A 23,727-nucleotide genomic window follows, 5' to 3' on the forward strand; every position below is an offset into this window, starting at 1 on the left:
GCCCCCAAGGATCTGTTCTTGGACCACTTGTCTGGAACATCGTTCTTGACGAATGGCTCCTTAAAACTATTCCTTATACTTCCAAACTGGTTTATGCAGATGATCTCACCCTGCTAATCCAGGGCAATTCCCGTGCCTCCCTTGAAAGTACTGCCAACTTAGTCATGTCAAGTCTCTCTCAATGGTCCACCACAAATAAATTATCCATATCCTCATCGAAAACTAAAATGATGCTGGTTAAGGGTTCGCTTAATATTTCACGGCCACCTGTTGTAAAACTTCAAAACAAATCACTTTCCATGGTTTCTTCTCTAAAATTTCTTGGTCTGATCATTGATAGTAAACTTACGTTTACTAAACACTTGGAAGATCTCTCAGAGAAAGTCAAAAAACTTACCTTCTCACTTCTGCATCTCTCTAAACAATCTTGGGGTCTCAATTCTCGTTCTCTACGATTATATTACAAAGCTGTGTTTCTACCAATTTGCTCCTATGGCGCGGCTGCCTGGTTCTGGCATGTTAAGAAGGTTTCAGTACGGACTAAACTTCACAGCATTCAACGTAAAATGCTTCTGGCAATGTGCAGGGCTTGTAGGACTGTGTCTACTCCTGCTTTGCAGGTCCTTAACGGCTGTCTGCCCCTCGATCTCTTTCTTATGTACAGAGGCCTGTGCTTCTACATTAGGCACACTGTCCCTGTCACCTTTCTTGGCATTACCATCAATGTCACTGTGGATCCCAAGGCAGAGAAAAGACGCTGTTGGAATATTTTGATGCAGAGCTGGCAAGACAGATGGTCCGCTACCTCTAAGGGTCTTGTTACTTTAAAATTCATCCCTAATGTCACCTTTGCCACGTTAGAGTCCACTCAGAAATGGTTTCATCCTGGTCTGTACACTCTCTACTTACTCTCTGGTCATGGCTCCCTCAATGCCAAACTTGCAACTTTCAAACTTGCTGAATCACCTCTCTGTTCTTGTGGTGACCCAGAAGACTGGGAACATATTTTATCTAGGTACCATCAGTACCTAGATCTTCGACAGAACCTTCTTCTCTCCACCAGTATCACTGTCCCGGAAATGAGCCGGACTTCCTAAGCACCACAGAAAATTTCCAGTCCCTGCAAGAATTTGCTCGTCATGCTTTTGATCGTCGGAGACGCCTTTTCACTCAACTACGGAATACCTGCTAGACTTCCTAGTGGAGACCCCTGCTGGCACTGGCTTTTGGCCAGTGCGGGATCAGATATATATATATATATATATATATATACTTTTTTCCTTTCTTTTTTCTTTTCTCTTTTTATTTTTTTTTCAATTTTATATTTTATTTATTTATTTTTATTTTTTAAATTTTTATTTATTTATTTTATTTATTTTTTTCTATTAAAAATATTTTTCTAATTTTTATTTATTTTTATTTATTTATTTTATTTATTTTTTTCTCACTTTTTATTTGTATTTATTTACTTATTTATTTTTGCTGGTTCCCTGGGTTTGGGCTGCCCGATGGACAGGATTTTATTATCTAGTTTTTATTATTTTCTTACATTTAAGTACTTTATTATTATTATCATCATTATTATTTATTTTTTTAATTTTTTTTTTATTATTATTATATATATTTTTATTATTTTTTTATTTTTATTATTATATATATTTTTTTAATTTATTTATTTATTTTTTTATTGTATTTATTTTTTTTTTTGCTCTGATATTAGGGCAGTAAGAGCTGGTAAACCAGAGCGTTTGGAGGGCGGTCGCGATACATGTAGTTGTGGCCTACCTCCCTGTGGTGTAGACGGACACTGGGCAGGCCGCCTGCCTGGTGACAAAACGGCCAGAAACAACTGAACAACACACTGCACAAACATAATTTTACACACATTTCTGGCCTTTTACAGTGCTTTCTGTAATCATCACAGTGCAGAAAGGTGGAGATGAATAGACGTTCAGGTGCCGTCCTACATAAGATACTATACATGTCTACATGTCTACCAAGGTCGCCAACTGGTGAGGTGGCAGCTTAGCTGCATTTAAAGTCTTGGTTTTCGCAATGTGTGTCCAGCCAGGGCTGCTCAGGCTGAGGTTCAGTGCAAGGTTCATAGTGATGAGGTTGTTCTGGTCATGCTAAGTGGTTGCCAAGTTTCTTGGTTGCGGTAGGGTTCTGCACCTTGTGAATTTGTGAAGCAGTGTTCCTGGTTCCTGGGATTGTACTGGAGCTGAGTGATGAGAAGGGCTCGGAGATCTTCGTAGAGATGGCAGTCAAACATCAAGTGGTCCCAGGTTTCTTGGGAGCCACATGCACATAGGGGGTTGTTTTCGATGCCTAGCATGGTGAGTTTGCTCCGGATGGTGCCATGTCCAGTTAGAAGATAGGTAGTTTGTAGTCCTGGTGAAAACCAAGTTGGGGATTGGGGAAATACTCTGTCAATGCCCGGTATAAATTTTCGAGTTATTTCTCCTTTGGTGGAGGTTGTCCACCTTTCCTGCCAAATTTGTTGTAGGTAGGTCAGAAGTCTTCTTTTCTCGCTGGGTCTGTTGCTTAGTGGATCTGTTGTGTGGTCAGTATAGGTAGCAGGTTTGTCCCTACTGAGTTGGTAGAGTTGTTGTTGTTTGTTTATTATTTGCTTTTTAGGAGCATTAGCAACTAAGGCCATATTGCTCCGGGGATATGCGGTGGTCATTCCCTGACCTTTCTGCATCCTCCGTTTTTGGTGGTCATGGGCTCGAACCTCGGTCTAATCAAGAAGCGTGTGCTAAGCACTGCTGCTCCTGCCCACCTGGCTACGGAGGTGCCTGAGTTGGTAGAGCATTCCAACACGTGTGACCTTCAGGTCAAGGGGTAGCATGCCTTCCAGTACCTGCAGTGCATGCTAACCGTGTTACATGACCTTGTCATGCTAAGAAGAATTGGCCTGTGAAATCTCCCCACCTTGTTTTCGAGGCTGCTGCATATTCAGAGAGAAGCAATGGAAGGATCGGCTTCACCTTTGCTTATAGCTGCCATTAAACTACTAGTCTATATCCCAAACAGGCAGTTTTCGTGACCAACCTAAAACTGTCTTGATGCCAATAGTAAGTATTCTTTCACCACCTCTATTTAACTGTATCCTATCCATATAAGAATCATCCCTCCTGTTAATAACTCCAGCTATGTTCAGAAAAATTATATTCCATGGCCCTTGCAATCTCCCTGTAGCTGAATTGAGTGAATCACGTACTTCCTTCTACCATGCGTAAACAAAATTTAGCCCTAACCTCAATTTCCTCAACAGTCTCATACCTGTTAAGTCCTCAGACTGTTTATGCTTTACGTATCTAGCATTATATTTATATCATTGTTCTTAATAAGTTGAGAGGGGAGGAGAAGAGGAGGACAAAGTGATTGGCCATGATGAATTAATTAAATGTGAGTAACACTATTAAACTACATGATTTAAGTGACTTTTATTGTGCAAAAAGTATCACATAAAATAAGTTAAATTCCCAAACATGAATAGAACTATTTAATAACAGTGGCTTTCCTAGATTCCTTAATGAATCCTGTCATCAAGACTAATCAGGAAAGATTTGGTGGCTGTTCCTAATTTAGGATATACTTTGCTTCTTTTTTATTTTTTTAAAACATCACAAACACCCTAGGATTTCAATATACTGTTCTAAAGCTAAAAGCAGTCATTTAAAAATATATAGCAAAAGACAGTAATATGATAAGCGATATATATGTCTTAAAGAAAGGAATCACCAAGAACAGAAAGACTTCTGTTTGTGACTTCTCTTTTACCCTTACTTCTGGTTCATCAATCAAGTCTTCCAGCCAGCTTGCCAAAACTGCTTCATGGGTTCCATCAAAAACTGCAGGTTACATGAAAAGACAGATTTATTTCCTTTAATTCATATTACTATTAAAATGCAACATTTATTATTAGCTTCTCAAATGAGCAACAAATAATCCCAATTTATATACAATATACAATTTGGGATTTTTTTTTTTTTTAATAGAGTTTTAATTTTTAGAAAAGTTAATTCACTTCCTTTTATTATTTTAGGGCAGCCAAAACAGGGATATACATTATGCAATAATATAATAAAAGAATAAACATGAATCTTACTAGATAATTGAAAAAACATTTAATCATCAGCAGCAAATTAAATATAGATGGATAGAAGAGAAATTTCTGAGATAAATATAGAAGAAAACTAGTGTGGAATTTAGTATCAGTATTAGTAGTGGAAAACAATGCAAGGAAGTAAGCTTATACAGCATCAGCCAAAAAAAAAAAGAAAAAAAAAAAAAAAAAATCACAAAAACACCTCATCTCATCTATACAACCATTTTAACAACTTGCCTAATCATTCCTTAAATTTATTCAAACTTCCCACTTGTGTGACACCATATGAAAGTTTATTCCAATTACTCAGGCTGAAAGCAAATTTTCACACACCTATACCACAATCATGCTTTCTTAATTTATGCCCCATGTGTGTGTGTGTGTGTGTGTGTGTGTGTGTGTGTGTGTGTGTGTGTGTGTGTGTGTGTGTGTGTGTGTGTGTGTGTGTGTGTGTTTCTGGAGAAAGAGTAAGGCTGTAATCAGCATTTAGTTTACTCAATTCACTTAAAAGTTTTAAATATTTCGATCATATCTCCAAGGAGGAACCTAGTTTTCAGGCACAGAAATTTGCAGTACCTTTTGTGTTCCTGACTTATCCTATTGTTATACTTTTCACCCATTCAAACTATTCCCAGGTCTCCAGCCACTCTGTCACAAGGAGTTTTTATCAGTACTGGCAAAATGATGCAAGGAAGAAGAAAGCTTATGTAATATCACACAAAAAAATAAATAAAATAAAGACAAATCAAATTTAAATTAAATTTTAATTTAATTTAAATTTGATTTGTCTTTATTTTTCCTGCCTTTCACTTATCCTATTTCTAACAAGTATTTATCCAATCCTCCTTTAAATTTAGAGAAACTTACGACCTACACAAGAACATATGAGAAGTTATATCAAAATGTAATCACTCATTACTAAACAATTTTCAGACATTCAGTCTGCAATTATTCTTACAATTAAAATTTATGCTCACTGTGTGCCACGGCTAAAGCATAAAAATTTCTCTTGGCATTTTGTTTATAAAACTTTCAAGGACTTAAACATCTGATCAGGTCACCCAGCAGAAACATAAAAATACTCCCTTATGCTCCAAACCAATTTCGACATGCTTCTCTGTACTCCCCTAAAATGTGGTCTCCAAGTCCAATTGTAATACTCAAGATGCAACCTAACAACCATTGCTTATTATACAATGTAATTATTACCTCTTTATCTCTAGCGGCAAGGTTCCTATACATATCACCGACAAAACCCACAAGGCATCATAGCACCATGTCAACATTGTTCAGAAACCTTCATATCAGATTAGCATTAGTAGAGGCATTTGATGCAAGAAAGCAAGCTTATGCAGCATCAGCCAAAAAAAATTAAAGTAAAATAAATAAATAAAAAAATAACCACTTCCACTTCACCCCTCTGTTCGTTCAAAATACCTGTCCAGCTGAGCCTTAAACTTATTTAGGCTATCAACCTCCACGACAAGGGATGGAAGTCTGTTCCACCAACCAACCACCCGCTGGCTAAAGGCAAATTTCCGCACGTCTATCCTACATCTGTCTTTCCTCAATTTGAATTTATGCCCTCTCAGGTGATTATTCTGAGCTAGAGGAAGAATCCCATCAGCATTGAGCATGCTCAAACCATTCAAGGCTTTATCTCTATCAGATCACCTCGCTGGTGCCTAGTCTCCAGACACTGTAATTTGCAAAACTTAAGCCTTTCTTCGTAAGAGCACCCCTTTGTTCCATTCACTAATCTTGTTGCCCTTCTCTGTACTCGTTCCAGCAGCTCTACATCCTTCTTTAAATGAGGCCTCCAGACCTGTATACAGTACTCTAGGTGTGGCCTGACCATTGCCTTATACAAGGGAATAATCACCTCCTTATCCCTGCTGGAAAAATTCCTGTATATCATACTCCATGAGCTACTCTTGCAGCCCGTCTGCACTGCTCAGAGAACTTCATATCTGCCTGCACAACCACCCCCAAGTCCCTTTCATTCTCTACCACTGTCAGTGTAGTACCACAGAGTTGATACGTTGCTCTGGTGTTGCTGTTTCCCATGTGTAGTACTTTACATTTGTCAATGTTAAACTTCATTTGCCACCTCTCAGCCCATCTGCTCAACCTTTCCAGATCCTGTTGCAGCAGCATAGTGTCAGTAGTGTCCTTGACAACCCTGCCAACCTTTGTATCGTCTGCAAACTTGGACATTAAGCTTGATATACCATCATCAATATCATTTATAAATACAGAAAACAATAACCCCAACACTGAGCCCTGAGGGACTCCACTAATAACATTAGTCCACGATGAGCAGTGTCCATTGATTACCACTCTCTGTCTTCTCCCCCTCAACCACCCATTTATCCATAGCAGCAATTTGCCTCCAATGTCACACTGCTCCAATTTGTGTAGCAGTCTTCCATGTGCAACAGTATCAAAAGCCTTTCTAAGATCCAAGTATATAATATCAAAGCTATTCCCTGCATCCAGTTCTTTTGTGACTGCATCATAGTATCCAATCAAATTGGTCAGGCAAGACTTCCCCTTAACAAAACCATGCTGTGTCCGAGCTATAACTGAAGTCTTGTCTAAATGATCCTGCAGTGCTTCTTCAACCAGTGCCTCCATTAATTTTCCTGGAACAGAAGTTAAGCTCACAGGTCTATAATTACTTGTGTCAGCCTTTGATCCTCCTTTGTGAATTGGGGTCACATTTGCACATTTCCAGTCTATGGGTACCTCCCCTGAGTCCAAGGAAGCTCTCATAATTATGGCTAAGGGTTTGCTTACTTCCTTTGCTGCCTCCTTTAATATAACTGGATAGATCCCATCCACCCCGGGTGCCTTTCTTGTGTTTATCTTCAACAATTTGTCCTCCACTTTACTCCCAGTTATTTCAAGATTCTGTAGCTTACTGCCAGAGTTGAATACACCTCTGGCATTCCCCTCGCTGAATAACTCCTCATGTGTGAATGTCGATGCAAAATATTCATTTAGTTTGTTAGCTACCTGAGCAGGATCATCAACAGTTGACCCATCAATATCAAGTGGACCAATCTGATTCATCCCCTTCCTTCTAGAGTTTACATAAGTAAAGAACTCTTTGCTGTTTTTCTTTGCATCCCTTGCCAAGGATTTCTCGTAATCTGCCTTCGCCTGCCTTAGTTACTCCCAGTACCTACTTAGATTAAATAGTTACTCCCATGTTCTTTTCATTATCTACAATCTTGAGTTTTGTGGTACCCAAGTAGTACATTATGAATACCACAAAACTCAAGAGTGCAGAGTTTGTGGACACAGTCCAACCTACTTCTCTAACTTTCACAGAAAAAGGTATATACAGTTCCCACAATTCAAAGGAATTGCTGATCCACATTGACATTTTTATGACTCACCAACTTCTAAAGGCTAGTAGTTCATAAAAATGTCACATCTGGTCTTTCAAGGTATCTAAAACATGGGCCACTCTGGCCCTGCTCCCAATCTGGCAGCAGCTCCAGAGTACCACCATCATGCAAAGCCCCATATACCAAGCATGGCATGTGGAAGGTGAACGTATTGTAGGAGAGCATCACAGAAGTTCACTGAAGAAATGGTACAGGAAGAAACATCTGCGAATAATCTGCAATTCTTTAAGAAATTAAATGCAGATTACATCCCAGTCAGGTTTAAGTGCTCATTATTTCACCAAGTTCCAGTTCTTCATATATGCGGCACCATGCTAATAAAAGAATACTTAAGAGCAACAAAGGAAAAAGCACAGCATTCTGGGAATGCTTTGGCGTGAGAGAGAGAGAAGCATCAATGGCAGCTCTTTTGCAAATCAAAAGCTACACATGTGCGCTTGCAAGTTATCTATAGTAACACATGACAAGATGAAATCTGTGTTTGTGTGCTTTCACTGAAGAGTGTGAGTGAATTCGCACCAATTCAGTGCACTGATGCATTTATATAAGGCCTTACCCAGACCAATACTGAACAATTTACTCTTGCATTACACACATCACAATGAAATCCTGCACAACAGATATACTGAAGACAGAGGGAAGCACATCTATTTTCAGGGAAATATAGTACAGCTACTGACTCTGTCAGGGAAATGGGTAATATATTTTGTAAAATGGATAGGTAGAATAATAATAGTATTTGCCATATAGTGCAAGAAAGCCACAGGCTTTTGCTGCACTGGCAAAAAAAAAAAAAAAAAACAAGATAAGAAAACACAAATTATATGCTTCCCTCCTCACACAAGTAAGTATCCAGTTGACCTTTGAAATTATTCAAACTTCTGTAGACTAATTTTCAGGAAATACGTATGAAAAGAGGTTGTTCCAGAAAATGGCAGTTGAATGAATAAACGAGGAAGATACACAGTTGGTTCTGTGAGATTGAAGTTGGACAGTAAATTGATGTTGCCTGGTGGCAGCAAGTGTTCGAACTGTTTTGAAAGAGAGACAAGGAATTATAGAAGCCAATTCAGAACAGTGCCCATGGAAGTATCTGTAAAAAAGGCATGAATCAGAAACAATACATCTATGAGACAGAGGGTGCAGAGACTCTGTTAGAGATGAATCATTAATTAACCTAACTGCCCTCTTCTGAATGGAATCAAGAAGCCCAAGAGAGGTTTTGAGGGCACTGCCCCAGATGTGGGAAAAATATTCCATGGTAGGGCGGATTTGCGATTTCTACAGAGTGAGCAGCTGTTTGGAAGAAAAGTAACGCTAAGAGTGAAAGAGAAAAACCAAGATTTTTAGATGCAGAGGAAGCAATATTGGTAATGTGCTTGTGCCAAAGGAGATCAGAAGTCAGGGTAATTCCCAAAAGAGATATATCATTTTGCCTAGAAATCAGAGTGTCACCAAAGATAAGCATAGGAGCAGAAGAATCCTTTTTGCGAGATATAAGACAAGACTGAGTTTTAGAAGGATTGAAATCAACTAAGTTGTCTTGGCCCCACTGGAGAATTACCTGAAGATCAGCATTTATGGAATTGGTAGCAGATTTTCGAGAGGTTGAAGCTGATTGCGCAGTGCAGAGCTTCTCAAAATGGAAAGTGGAATGCAATGTGCTATCATCGGCAAAACTATGGATAGGATTTCCAGCCAATAGAAGAAGGTCATTAATATACAAGAGGAAAAGAGTGGGGGAAAGAACTGAACCTTGGGGGACACCAGCATTAGCGGAAAAGTTAGAAGACAGAGAGCCATCTACCATCACCCTCAGTGAGCGATCAGAGAGAAAACTGGATAACCAATTACAAAAAACTGATGGCAAACCATAAGATGGAAGCTTGTTTAGAAGACCATTATGCCAAACACGATCAAAAGCCTTTGAGATGTCAAGAGCAACTGCATGGGTTTCACCAAACTTTTCCATTGAATTTTTCCATAAATGGGTAACATAAGCCAAAATATCACCAGTGGATTAACACTGCCGGAATCCATACTGGCGATCGTTGATCAGACAGAAGGTTTCTAGGTAGTTTAAGAGTTGGCGGTTAATTGATTTCTTCATTACTTTAGAAAGAGTAGAGGTAATTACAATGGGACGATAATTGGAGGGGAGGGACCTGTCACCCTTTTTAGGAACTGGTGGACATGAGCAAATTTCCAAGCAGAAGGAAAAACATCCTTGGAACAAGAAAGTGAAAAAAGCCGGCAAAGAACAGGAGTAAGTTCAGGAGCACACGTTTTGAGAACAAGTGGAAAAATACCACCAGAACTTGGAGCTTTCTTAGCATCGAGATTCGATGAAATCCTTCTGACATCCTTTTGACGGATGTCAGAATGATTTCAGACTACAGGAGGCATTGAATGGAGCATGTTGGGAATGATGGGAGGTGTTTTACCAAGATTATTAATACATGAGTTGGAAGAAAAATGGGATGCTAGCAGGTCAGCTTTATCCTTGGCTGAAGTGACAACAGAACCATCTGGTTTGGAAGCAGAGGTGGAAGCAGAGATGGGCAAAAGTTGTGACCAATAGCTTTGGCAAAAGACCAGAATGCTCGGCTACCATTAGGGAAAGAAGCAAGTTTTCTACTCTTAGCCTGTTCAAAATCTAGTTTGGACTGATTAATGACTGCTTTAAAATTGTTGCGAGCTTTGGTTTAGGCAGAAAATGAAACTGAAGAATTGGAAACAAACGAATTGTGATATGCAACATTCACCTCTTGAACAGCCTTAGCACATTTATTGGAAAACCTCAGGTTTAGATAAAGGACGAGATTTTAAAGTGGAGTTTGGAATAAACGATACCATTCCTACAAGTAGACCAAGGAAAAGAAGAAAAGAAATCTCGCAGGTCATCCCATTTTGCATTCTTGTAATGCCAAACAATGCGAGGTTGAGAATAGCCATGAGATAAAGGCTCCATTGGAGTAGAGACAATCACCAAGTTGTGATCTGAGGTACCTAAAGGACCACTCACTTGGACCATGTACTTAGAAGGGTTGTTTGTGAGAAAAAGATCAAGCGTGTTGGCTGTATCGTTAGGAATGTCCAGTATTCTTGTAGGTAAATGAACAATCTGTGCAAGGTCATTAGAAATTGCAAACGCCTCAGAATCTCGACCAGCTGGGTCGATGTGACTAGAAAGCGGAAGCCAGCTGGAGTTGTGAACATTAAAATCACCAAGGAAAATTACCTCATTGTTAGGAAAGTTGGACTGGAGATATCCAAATTGCAAAGAGAGGAAATCAAAGAGCTCCAAGTGATTCGTGGAGTTGGGAGAATGTGAGACAACAAATGAATTTGACACAATGAGGTAGAGAGATTTTAAGCCAGACAAGATTGAAAAGAGAGATTCCAAATTATCAAGTCTCTGACAGTGAATATCGGAACTAGGGCTTGCAAACCGGTTAAACCCGGTTTTCATATTGAGTTGTTAAAACCGAAACCGAGCTTCTAAAACCGGATTCGAATATTTTCTTAGTTAGCCCTCGAATATAGTTTTTTGTTACGCACATTTTCTTTTGTTTGTTCGTTTGTCTGGATCGTTCAACTGCTTTACGTTTTTTATTTTATTTTAAGGTACGAATCTCATGGGCAAGTGGCCCAAATCTAGGAGGGGTACCTTTAATCTTCCCACCTGTATCATGGCACGATGCAGGTGTACTCATTTACGACTGAGTGAGTTGGAACGATAGCGTAAAAGAAAATGCTCAACATTTCTCCGTTCCATCTATCTTGTTCGCCAGGCAAGTTGTGGAACGCGCCTTATTGATGGTTACCCACCAGAAAGAGATTCGCTGAATATTGCATCAAATTTCAATCGTAGAAAGTTTTTTGCTTCTTTGTTCCTATTAAATTTGCGATCAAATGTTCTCCAAAAAGCAGCTTCACCAAATTTAGCTTTTATGTAATTTTGAAAATACAATAATTTAATTGGGGGAAAAAAAATTGCAAGTAAATAAATAAAAAATTTCTTTCGTGAAAATTTTGAAACTTGCCTCGTTTAGACTCTTCATTCAGTATTTGCGGGAGTGACATATAGTATTGTGCCTTTGTTATCTTTAATATTTTTATTTAAAATTGTCGGTGATTTTAATATGTCTAAGATGAAATCAAATTTATGGAATTATTTTGCTCGAAAAAGCAAAGATGAAGCACAATGTTCAAAATGTCAGAAGATAATGAAGTCGTCTGGAGGATTGTAAGAACATTAGAAAACTTTATCGTTAAAAAATCTATGGAAGAAGAGATTTCAAAATTAGCTGCTTTAGATGGATTTTCTTTTAATTCATCTGCCAAGAGTGAGTTTATACAATCAAGCCTTCACCTTCAGAGAAATAAATACGATAAATTACCACCAACCTCAGTGAATGGAATTAAAAAAATGGTTCTGAATTATTATAAAACTAAGAAAGAAGAACTCATTCAGCATTTCAAAAATTCATTGGTTTTGGGTGCACGGTATTCATTGACTCTAGACAAATATACGTCTATACAAAATAAAAAGGTATATGAATATAAATGTGCATTCAAAAGACAATCATTGTTCATTAGGTCTTACTGAGATTAATGGTTCACTTGATAGCAGAAGAACTGAGCAAATTGTGGATGGACACTTGAAGGAATTTGGTTTGAACTTGGATGAGGATATTGTTGCCTGCACCACCGATGGAGCAGCAATGATGATTAAGTTTGGCAAGCAAATTACGCCTAATCATCAACAATGTATAGCCCATTGTATATATCTGTCAGTTATAGATGTACTTTATGAAAAAGCAATCATTTATGGTGCCATAGTCTCTGAGTCTCCCAAAGACAATGAAGAAAATTAAAATAATGAAGAAAGTAGTGATGATGAAGAAGTTGAAGAAAGACAGCAAGGCATGCTTTATCAAACCGACTTTACCGATGAGCTCATTTATTTCTTCAATCCAATGGCCAATATTGCACAAACTATTAACAAAGTCAGAAAAATTTGCAAGCTTTTTCGAAAATCGCCTACCAAAAATGACGTATTACAAAATTTTGTTAAAGCAAAATTTAATGGGAAAGAATATAAACTTATATTAGATTGCAAGACTAGATGGAATAGCACATTCTATATGATTGAGAGATTTTTGAAATTGAAAAATTGCATTCCAAATGCTCTATGTGCAGTACTGTCAACTGAAGCTGTGTCTGACGATGACTGGAAAACACTTGAATTGCTATGTGAAACTTTGCGACCAGTTGAAATGATTCTGAAGGCTATAACCTCAGAAGATACAGACTTACTTAAAGCAGAGTTTTCAACAGCTTGATACAACAGAAAACCCATTTGATTTAAAGTTTCACCAAAGCCTTTTGCAGTGTTACAATGCAAGACGAAATTGCCAAACTGTGGCTTTGCTGAGCTATCTACACAACCCCAAAAAGTTTAGGAAAGAAGATTGAGGTTCAAGAACTTTTGATTTTCCAAGTAAGCAAGTTTTGAAAAAGCATGCTGAAGAGATTTATCAGAGATTATTTGCAAAACATTCCGAAGGAGTCTTAGCGTTGAATGAAAGAAACCGAAAATAAACGAACTGTTCTTTTAGAAGAAAACAAAGACTCATCTAGTTCCGATGTTGGAGATACACTCATGCGAGAGTATGATAGTGTAATAAAGAGATTAACTGAATAATAACCTTCAAAATATCCGAGTGAATTGGAAATCAGCAAAGAATTTAAACTTTTGGAGGCAACTAGCAGTAGAAGTGAAAAGCTGGAGAAAGTTTATAGAACACTGCTGACCATTAAACCAACAAGTATCCAATCTGAGAGTGTTTTCGATCATTGGTCTCTTTAACACAAAAATAAGGTCAAATCTATCAGGAAAAATGCTTAATATACCGTGTTTTTTAAAGGATCATTTTCAGAAAAAAGCTGAGCAATAAATAGTAAAGTAATTTCCCCAAGCTGTTTTTTTTTCACATTATATTTATTTATTTATTTATTATTATTATTATTATTATTATTATTATTATTATTATTATAGGGCTTATTATTTTTTTGTTTACTATACAAGAAGATAGTTTTTATTCAAAGGATTTGAATACAATTTGTAATTTTGTATAATCTCAAGCTGGTTACTTTTTTGGAATATTTTAATTTTTTTATTTTTTTTACTATAAGAGGTGATAGATTTTGTTTAAAAGATTTGATTATGATTTGTACAATCTACCCAAGATAAAATAAATACCTGTGTTATACGCTTTTAATTATTTTCCCTAAGTCTGAGAAAATCGGTTTTAAAACCGGTTTTAAGAGTAAACTTCGGTTAAACTCGGTTTTGAAATTTCTCGGTTTTATGCAAGCCCTAATCGGAACGGATATATGCAAAAGTACCACCTTTGAGGCGAAAGGAATCATACAGCGAATAATTTGGGCAAGTAAGATGAGCAGTAGTTGAATCAACCGATAACTGAGATTCTGTCGGAAAAAGTATTAGCATTAGCATTAGTAGAGGCATATGATGCAAGAAAGCAAGCTTATTCAGCATCAGCCAAAAAAAAAAAAAAAAAACACACACCACTCCCATTTCACCCCTCCGTTCGTTCGAAATACCTGTCCAGTTGAGCTTTAAATTTGTTTAGGCTATCAACTTCAACAACAAGTGATGGAAGTCGGTTCCACCAACCAAACACCCGCTGGCCAAAGGCAAATTTCCGCACATCTATCCGACATCCGTCCTTCCTCAATTTGAATTTATGCCCTCTGAGCTGATTATTCTGAGCAAGATGAAGAATCCCATTGGCATTGAGCATGCTCAAACCATTCAAAGCCTTATACACCTCTATCAGATCACCTCGCCGGTGCCTAGTCTCCAGACTCTGTAATTTGCAAAACTTAAGCCTTTCTTCGTAAGAGCAACCCTTTGTTCCATTCACTAATCTTGTTGCCCTTCTCTGTACCCGTTCCAGCAGCTCTACATCCTTCTTGAAATGAGGCCTCTAGACCTGTATACAGTACTCAAGATGGGGCCTAACCATTGCCTTATACAAGGGAATAATCACCTCCTTATCCCTGCTAGAAAAATTCCTGTATATCATTGACAAGACACCATGAGCTACTCTTGCAGCTCGTCTGCACTGCTCAGAGAACTTCATATCTGCCTGCACAATTACCCCCAGGTCCTTTTCATTCTCCACCACTGTCAGTGTAGTACCGCAGAGTTGATACGTTGCTCTGGGGTTACTGTTTCCCATATGTAGTACTTTACATTTGTCAATGTTAAACTTCATTTGCCACCTCTCAGCCCATCTGTTCAACCTTTCCAGATCCTGTTGCAGCAGCATAGCGTCAGTAGTGTCCTTAACAACCCTGCCAACCTTTGTATCATCTGAAAACTTGGACATTAAACTTGATATCCCATCATCAATATCATTCATAAACACAGAAAACAACAACGGACCCAAAACTGAACCCTGAGGAACTCCACTAATAACATTAGTCCACGTTGAGCAGTGTCCATTGATTACCACTCTCTGTCTTCTGCCACTCATCCATCCCCTTATCCATAGCAGCAATTTGCCTCCAATGCCACACTGCTCCAATATGTGCAGCAGTCTTCCATGTGCAACAGTATCAAAAGCCTTTCTAAGATCCAAATATATAATATCAAAGTTATTCCCTGCATCCAGTTCTTTTGTGGCTACATCATAGTATCCAATCAAATTAGTCAGGCAAGACCTGCCCTTAACAAAACCATGCTACGTCTGAGCTATAACTGAATTCTTGTCTAGATGATCCTGCAGTGCTTCTTTAACCAGTGCCTCCATTAATTTACCTGGAACAGAAGTTAAACTAACAGGTCTATAATTACTTGTGTCAGCCTTTGATCCTCCTTTGTGAATTGGGGTTACATTTGCACATCCCCAGTCTATGGGTACCTCCCCTGAGTCCAAAGAAGCTCTCATAATTATGGCTAGGGGTTTGCTTACTTCCTTTGCTGCCTCCTTTAATATAACTTGACAGATCCCATCCACCCCAGGTGCCTTTTTTATGTTTATCCTCAACAATCTCTCCTCCACTTTCCTCTCAGTTATTACAAAATCATCCAGCTCACTGCCAATGTTTACTTTACCTACATCATTCTCCTTCCTGAATAACTCCTCATGCGTGAATGTAGATGCAAAATACTCGTTTAGATTGTTAGCCACCTGAGCAGGATCCTCAACTGTTGAACTATCAATATCCAGTGGAACAATCTGATTCATCCCTTTCCTTCTTGAGTTTAAATATGTAAAGAACTCTTTTCTGTTTTTCTTTGCACCCTTTGCCAAGGATTTTTCGTAGTCTGCCTTTGCCTGCCTAATCTCCTTTGTGACTTGGTTACAGACCAACTTATATCTATCATAGCCTTCCATGTCACCCATTAATTTGTATGTATCCCATGCATTTTTCTTCTCTGCCACATGTCTCATTAGTTCATCTGACAACCATTTAGGCCTAAACCTTGAACAATAATTCTTAGTTGGTATGTAAAGCCTGGTAGCCTCCAAGATTAGTTCCTTGAATGCTTCCCATTTTGAGTTTGCTGTTGGTAACATCATCAGTTGGTCCCACTGTATAGAATTTAAATACTCTCAGACCATCATAGTCGCATTTACGAAAACAAAAACCCTTCCCTTTACCTCTGATGGTAGTTACCTTCTTGAGTAAATCCCACTTCAACACACTGTGATCACTGCCACCTAGTGGTTCATTTATCTGCAGATTCTTAATGCATGAAGAATCACTACTGATAATCAGATCAAGAGTATTGCTCCCTCTTGTTGCCTCACGAACATGCTGATGTAGAAAACAATCATCCAATAAATCCACAAAAGCCTTGCTAGTGTGCGAGTGACCAACCCACAATTCCAGTCAATATCTGGGAAATTAAAATCCCCCATTATAAGACTCTCTGATTTAGTGGCCCACTCTATTTCCCTGTACAATATCTTATTATACTCATCAGAGTCATTAGGCCTATAGCACACTCCTACTCTCAATTTTGATTTCCCTATGCTTATGTCACACCAAACTGACTCGACACTGCCCTGTCCATCGATGTCGACTGGCTTCACTTCCTTGGACTTTATGTGTTTCTTAACTAATAGCATAACCCCTCCTCCCCTCCTGTCCTGTCCATCCTTTCTATACACATTGTATTCCCCAAATTCCAGTTCCGCATGAGGTTTGGCAAACTGCAAGTGTAAATGGACATCATTGAGATTAGAATTGAGACCATGTATATTTGTGAAATGAATCAGGAAGTGTTTGGGAGGTTTAACTCTTTTCGCAGATAAGCTTACTCTATTAGTTTGACAATTCATGGTGTGTTCAATAGTAAGAAAAAGTGGAGCAGACATGCTGTATGAAGTAATGAAATTTTTGGATATGGCGTACACATGGTAAGAATATACCCAGATCCTTGACATAACGTGGCCTTGACAATGCCCCCACATACATACTACTCGGACTCCCTCCAGTCACTATCTGGCAGAGTAGAGGTAGCAAGATTATACACTAGCTGATTCGGAAGCCTCCTAAAGAGTTATCAATAGGTTCGGTCCGATGTACTAACTACCGGCCGGCTGGCGAACACCATTTTAGAGCTGTACCCTCAAAATGTAAGAAAGATTGGATCTCGCCATGATGTTCATCATAACCTCAAAAGTCATCAGACATACTGCATGATTTAAGAGATGGGGAAGAGTTGACCGGAACTTAGCTCTGGAGACTAAACATGGGTTCCACCACTTCAAGCCTCCAATAAGCAAAGTGGTGTTACTGCACCGGTTGATGAGAGTCATCTACCACCTAGTCAACTACCTGCGAGGACAACTTGTTCCAGCAATCAGCGACTCGCTGGCTAAAATAAAAAGTCCTATGATCTAATCTAAGCCTCAAACCCTGTAATTTGAAATTATAACACTAAGTTCTGGAATTTTTTCACCGTTCACCTATACAAATCCCTTTCAGAGCTTTGCAAACCTCAATCAGGTCACCTGTAAGGTGCCTGGTTACCAGGCTCTGTAGCCCACATAATCTGAATCTTTCCTCATACGGTCATTCTAATGCTGATCTCACTATTTGAGTTGCTCGTCTTTGGAACCTTTCAAGAAGCTCTGTCTTTTTTCACAGGAGGTCTCCATACTTGAAAACAGTATTCCAAATGTGGTCTTACAATTGCCTTATACAGTGGGATTATGACCTCCCTATCTCTACAGGATAGCATTTGATAAATCATTGATAGGACACTATGGACTTTCCTGACAGCCTGTTTACACTGTTCAGAAAATTTCATATCTACCCACATTGTAACTCCTAGATCCGTTTCCTTCCTCCACTGTTTTTAATTCAACCCCACCTAGTGTATAATTTATTTGTGGGTTGCTGTTCCCCCAAGTACTGCTAAATGCAAGGTCACTTGCATATAGCAACATTAAAACACAGCTGCCACTTCTCAGAAGTCTGTTCAAGTCATCCCGAGGGAGCACTGCTTGGCACTAATCGTTAATGAATCTGCCAATCTTTACATCATCTGCAAAATTTTGACATTAAACCTTCTACCCCTTTGTCGATGTCATTTATGAAAATAAGAAATAAGATCGGTACAAGAACAGATCCTTGAGGGATGCCACTCCTGATGTTACACCAATCTGAAGAATATCCATTAATCGCAACCTGCTGCCTTCTGCCCTGCAGCCACCAAACTTAGAATCTCATCAGTAATCCCAACCTGTTCAAGATTATACAGTAATCTCTCTTGCGGGATGGAAATTAATGCTTTGCTAAAATCTAAATAAACTATGTCAAAATTATTCCCTAAATTCAGCTCATGAATAACAGTGTTGAAATGGCTTACTAGGTTAGTTAAGAATGATTTACCCTTAACAAAACCATGTTGTGTGTCCTTCAGAATGCCATATCTATTTAAATGTTCCTAGATTGCACTCTTAATCATTGCCTCCTAAGATTTTTCCTACCATTGAAGCCAGACTTCAGCGGTAGGAAACTTGACTACAACTTTTGCCCACCTCTGTCCAAACCAGATGGTTCTGGTGTCACTTCAGCCAAGGATAAAGCTGAACTGCTAGGATCTTATTTTTCTTCCAACTCATGTATTAATGATCTTGGTAAAACACCTCCCACCATTCCCAACACACTCCATTCAATGCCTCCTGTGGTCTTCCGTCAAAAGGATGTCAGAAGGATTTGACGAATCTTGATGCTAAGAAAGCTCCAGGTCCTGATGGTATTTCTCCACTTGTTCTCAAAACCTGTGCTCCTGAACTTACTCCTGTTCTTTGCCACCTTTTTTCAAAATTCCAAAGGTGTTTTTCCTTCTGCTTGGAAATTTCCTCATATCCAACCAGTTCCTAAAAAGGGTGACAAATCCATCCTATCCAATTATCGTCCCATTGCAATTACTTCTACTCTTTCTAAAGTAACGGAGAAATCAATTAACCGCCAACTCTTAAACTACCTAGAAACCTTCCATCTGATCAACGATCACCAGTATGGATTCCGTCAGTGTCGATCCACTGGTGATATTCTGGCTTATGTTACCCATTTATGGACTAATTCAATGGAAAGGTTCGGTGAAACACAAGTAGTTGCTCTTGACATCTCAAAGGCTTTTGATCGTGTTTGGCATAAAGGTCTTCTAAACAAGCTTCCTTTTTATGGTTTTTCCAACTTTTTTTGTAATTGGTTATCCAGTTTTCTCTTTGATCACTCACTGAGGGTGATGGTAGATGGCCCTCTGTCTTCTAACTTCTCCACTAATGCCGGTGTCCCCCAAGGTTCAGTTCTTTTCCCCACTCTTTACCTCTTGTATATTAATGACCTTCTTCCATTGACTGGAAATCCTATCCATAGTTTTGCCGATGATAGCACATTGCATTCAACTTTCCATTTTGAGAAACCTTGTCCTGCTCAATCAGCTTCAACTTCTCGAAAATCTGCTACCAATTCCTTAAATGCTGATCTTCAAGTAATTCTCCAATGGGGCAAAGACAACTTAGTTGATTTCAATCTAAAATCAGTCTTTGCAAGACTGATTTTAGAAGGATTGAAATCAACTAGCATTAGCACTAATGCTAATGCTAATGCTAGTTGATTTCAATCCTTCTAAAATCAGTCTTGCAAAAAGGATTCTTCTGCTCCTATGCTTACCTTTGGTGACACTCCGATTTCTAGGCAATTTGATATATCTCTTTTGGGGATTACCTTAACTTCTAATGTCTCTTGGCACAAGCATATTACAAATATTGCTTCCTCTGCATCTAAAAAACTTGGTTTCTCTCTTTCACTTTTGGCATTACTTTTCTTCCAAACAGCTATTCACACTGTACAAATCGCAAATCCACACTACCATGGAATATTGTTCCCAAATCTGGGGTAGTGCCCTCAAAACCTCTCTTAGGCTTCTAGATTCCATTCAGAAGAGGGCAATTAGGTTAATTAATGACTCCTCTCTAACAGTCTCTCCACTTGCTGTCTCATAGATGTACTGTTTCTGCTGCATGCCTTTTCCTACAGATACTTCCATGGGCACTGTCCTTCTGAATTGGCTTCTCATTATTCCCACTCTCTCTTTCAAAACAGTCTGAACACGTGCTACCACCAGCTAACATCCATTTACTGTCCAACTTCAAACTCACAAAACCAACTTTTCATCTTCCTCGTTTATTCATTCAACTGCTGTTTTCTGGAACAACCTTCCTTCGTACGTATTTCCTGAAGATTACAGTCTACAGAAATCTAATGTCAACAAATATCTTCTTTTGTCTTCTCAACCTCCAACCCAAGCATGGGTACTAAGTACTATAGGTTCTAATACCTCTCATGTTTGGGGTTTTCATAAAAAAAAAAAAGACTAACCAGTCTGCAGTTACCAACTTCACTCTTAAAACTGCGTTTATGTATTGGCAATACACTGGCACTTCTCCAATCCAAAGTAATCTGCCCCACATCCAAAGGTGCCCTTATAGTTAACCACAATGGTTTAATACACTCCCTTGCACTCTCCCTCAAAACTACAGTGTATATAGCATCAACTGATGGCATATACGCTGTAGTTTTCAGGTAGAGTAGTAATAACTAGACTGATAGCAGGATGGCTTCAGTGCAGGAGGCAGAGGGTTGTGATACATGGTTATTCTTCAGACTATGTTAATGTAAGAAGTCGGGTTCTCCAGGAATCAGTATGGGGATCACTGTTGTTTTTGATTTTCTGAAATGACATCAATGAATGGATAGAGGCCATGATGTCCAAATTTGCAAATGACGTAAAGACTGGTAGATCACCGCCAAGCAGAGCTTCTTAAGAGTGACCTAGACATGGTCAGGGATGGTGAGAAAAATGGCAGCTTTGTTTTAATTCAGCAAAGTCTAAAGTCCTATACCTGGAGAACAATAACCACAAAATAATTTATACACTTTTTGGAGTTGAACTAAAGTCAGTAGTGGAAGAAAGGGATCTGGGAGTTATGATACAGTCAGAATGACATTTTCCGAGCATCGTAGACAGGTTGAAAGAAAGGCCCATTGTGTCCTATCGATGATTTATCGAACATTTGCTAGTAGAGATAAGGACATCATAATCTCATTATATAAGGTTATAGTTAATACTGTGTTCTTGGAATACTGTGTTCAAGTATGGAGACCGCACCTAAAAAAGCTTCTTGAAAGGGTCCAAAGATGGGTAACTCACCTGGTGAGATGGCAAAAGGGCATCCATATGAAGAAAGACTTTGAATATGTGGGATGCACAGCCTGGAAACTCAGTACCCCAGAGGAGACTTGATTGAGGTGTTTAAAGCTCTGAAAGGCAAAAGTAAAATAAATGAGGCCAAAATTTTCATGGCTATAAATAATTCTAGAACTATGAGCCATAAATTCAAGTTACGGAGGATGGGGAGATGTTTAGACTGTATTGCAGGAAGTTTTATTTTAGCCAGCGAGATATGAATTACTAGAATAAGTTACCTATATAGGTGGTAGAGGCTGACAGTTTGGAGAAATTCAAAGGTCAGCTGGTCGAGGACGGAAATGCATAGATTGTCTATTTCCTTTTCTTTTATTATATTACTTTTTTTTTCTTTCTTTCTTTTTTTTTTTTTTTTTTTTTTTTTTTCTGGTTGGCTGGTGCAGCATAGTGCTTAAGCTTCCTTGCACCATATGGCCATTACTAATACTTATTCTGGGACAACACTCCTACTCTCATTGTTCCTTTGCTTCTGACTAGCTCCCACCACACAGATTCTATGCTGGCAGATGTAACTTCAGACTCAAAGCAAAAGTGCTTTTTGTGCTAAGACTGCTTTTGATAAGAAGCATCACCCCTCCACCCCTTCTATCTTCCCTATCTTTCCTAAATCCACCATACATATCATAGTGGAACTCATCATCACCAATTTCTGTTAGCCCTATTATATCAGCATTAATTGTCCTAACCAGTTCAAATTCAGTCATTTTATTGATAGCACTCCTGACATTACTGTAGACACAGTTAAGATGCTGTAATCTTCCACAGTTTACTACCCTGCCCCATCCCTTGAATTATTTAGGTTAGTATCCTAAGCTTTATCTTCCGTCTCATTTGAAACATTGCTACCCTCAGAACATCTTATCTTTCGTGAGGTGGGTGCAAGCATTACTTTGACCCATATCATCAGATAAATGCAGATCTAAATTACCCTTCTCCCTCCTAACTAGCAGTTTCCCTGAACCCTTAAGGTAACTTCAAAAACAATGGCAAAAATTCTTGTACCACCTTTGTCCAAATTAATACCATATCTACAAAACAGAATGCTATCTAAAAATGGTTGCCACCCCGATAAAAATTGTCCCCCCCCCCGAGTCTTGCAGATTCCCTCAAGTCTCGAGTTAATCCACAAGGATTTCAGCATATAGTCCATCCTATCATGTCTGGCCATAATTGCAGACACATGCATTACTTTGACCCATAGTACAGCTTTAAAATGGTTGCAATGTTGCAACCATTTTAAAGCTGTACTATGGGCTATCAAATGATAGTGCAATGTTGTAACAGTTTAGTGTGAATCGACACTGGGAAGGTAAAAACATGGAAGACTACAACAGCAGGAGTGTATTAAAGGCCAAATAACTGTAGTTAGTACCAATGGTGCACAAATGGTGCATTTTTTTAGCATTGTCCTATATTTCTTCAACAGATGGTCAGGTCATGTATGTTTAATATTGTCCACATTAATAATAATTCATTCTTTACCTTCCTTAAAATCTCACAATCTGCTGGTAACATCATCAATCGATGCTCCTGGCAAACAGACTCTTGTTCTGGACCACCTATGTTTATTACAAAAAATGTTACCCATTTCTCTGACAATAGCGTCTCCCAAAAAAAAAAAAAAAAAAAAAGTAGTTCACTTTCAACCAGAGCTACTGTAACATGCAGCGGCCTGGAAAGAAAGTTGTCAGGGATTTCAAGGCTTGCTGGGGGTGTCCTCATGAGACAAGTGCATACACAGGCTGTGTAAGGTTACTAAGAGCAAAAAAAACAGGAGCATGCATAATTGTGCATACACAAATACTAGAAGTATAGGAAACAAATTTGAAGAATTTGAAGTAATGGTGAGGACATTGTAGGGTTATTATTTGTCTATGACATGGTGCAACTCAGATATAGGGGATATGGAATTTCAATGTGTACAGAAAGGACAGAAGGGGTGGAGAAGTAACGTACTTGGTTAAGAAGCAATTAGAATCATTGGAGGTGCACCCAGTTGATAGTGCAATGTTGTAACAGTTTAGTGTGAATAGACACTGGGAAGGTAAAAACATGGAAGACTACAACAGCAGGAGTGTATTAAAGGCCAAATAACTGTGGTTAGTACCAATGGTGCACAAATTTATTTTGATCGCCACCCCCTTTATTAAATATAAAATTGGCACAACCCCTCAATGTAAACCCAGAGGTAAGATGACTAGATTTTTAGAGATTTATAAAATGGCATTTTATAAATTATGTAGTAGAAAATTTTATTCAAGTAATGAGAAAAAAACTGTTTCCTTTTAATTTACACATTAAAAATAATTGTTTAATATTTTAATTGAATACAGCAAAAACAACAAATCATATTCTTATTCTTCAAC

The 23,727-nt window shown here is 38.5% G+C and overlaps 1 protein-coding gene across 1 annotated transcript in view; it reads right to left on the reverse strand.

Annotated features, from left to right (window-relative positions):
* The window catches only part of LOC150080055 (uncharacterized), a 390,832-nt gene that overhangs the window by 223,308 nt on the left and 143,797 nt on the right, over positions 1–23,727 (reverse strand). Inside the window, exon 8 of the mRNA XM_090381645.1 lies at positions 3,793–3,857. Within this exon, the coding sequence (XP_090237771.1) occupies positions 3,793–3,857 (65 nt within the window). The remainder of the gene's footprint in view (positions 1–3,792; positions 3,858–23,727) is intronic.

The sequence above is a fragment of the Mastigoproctus giganteus genome, chromosome 9, assembly GCF_048544385.1.
Source record: "Mastigoproctus giganteus isolate SK-2022 chromosome 9, ASM4854438v1, whole genome shotgun sequence".
NCBI classification, from domain to species: Eukaryota; Metazoa; Arthropoda; class Arachnida; order Uropygi; family Thelyphonidae; genus Mastigoproctus; species Mastigoproctus giganteus.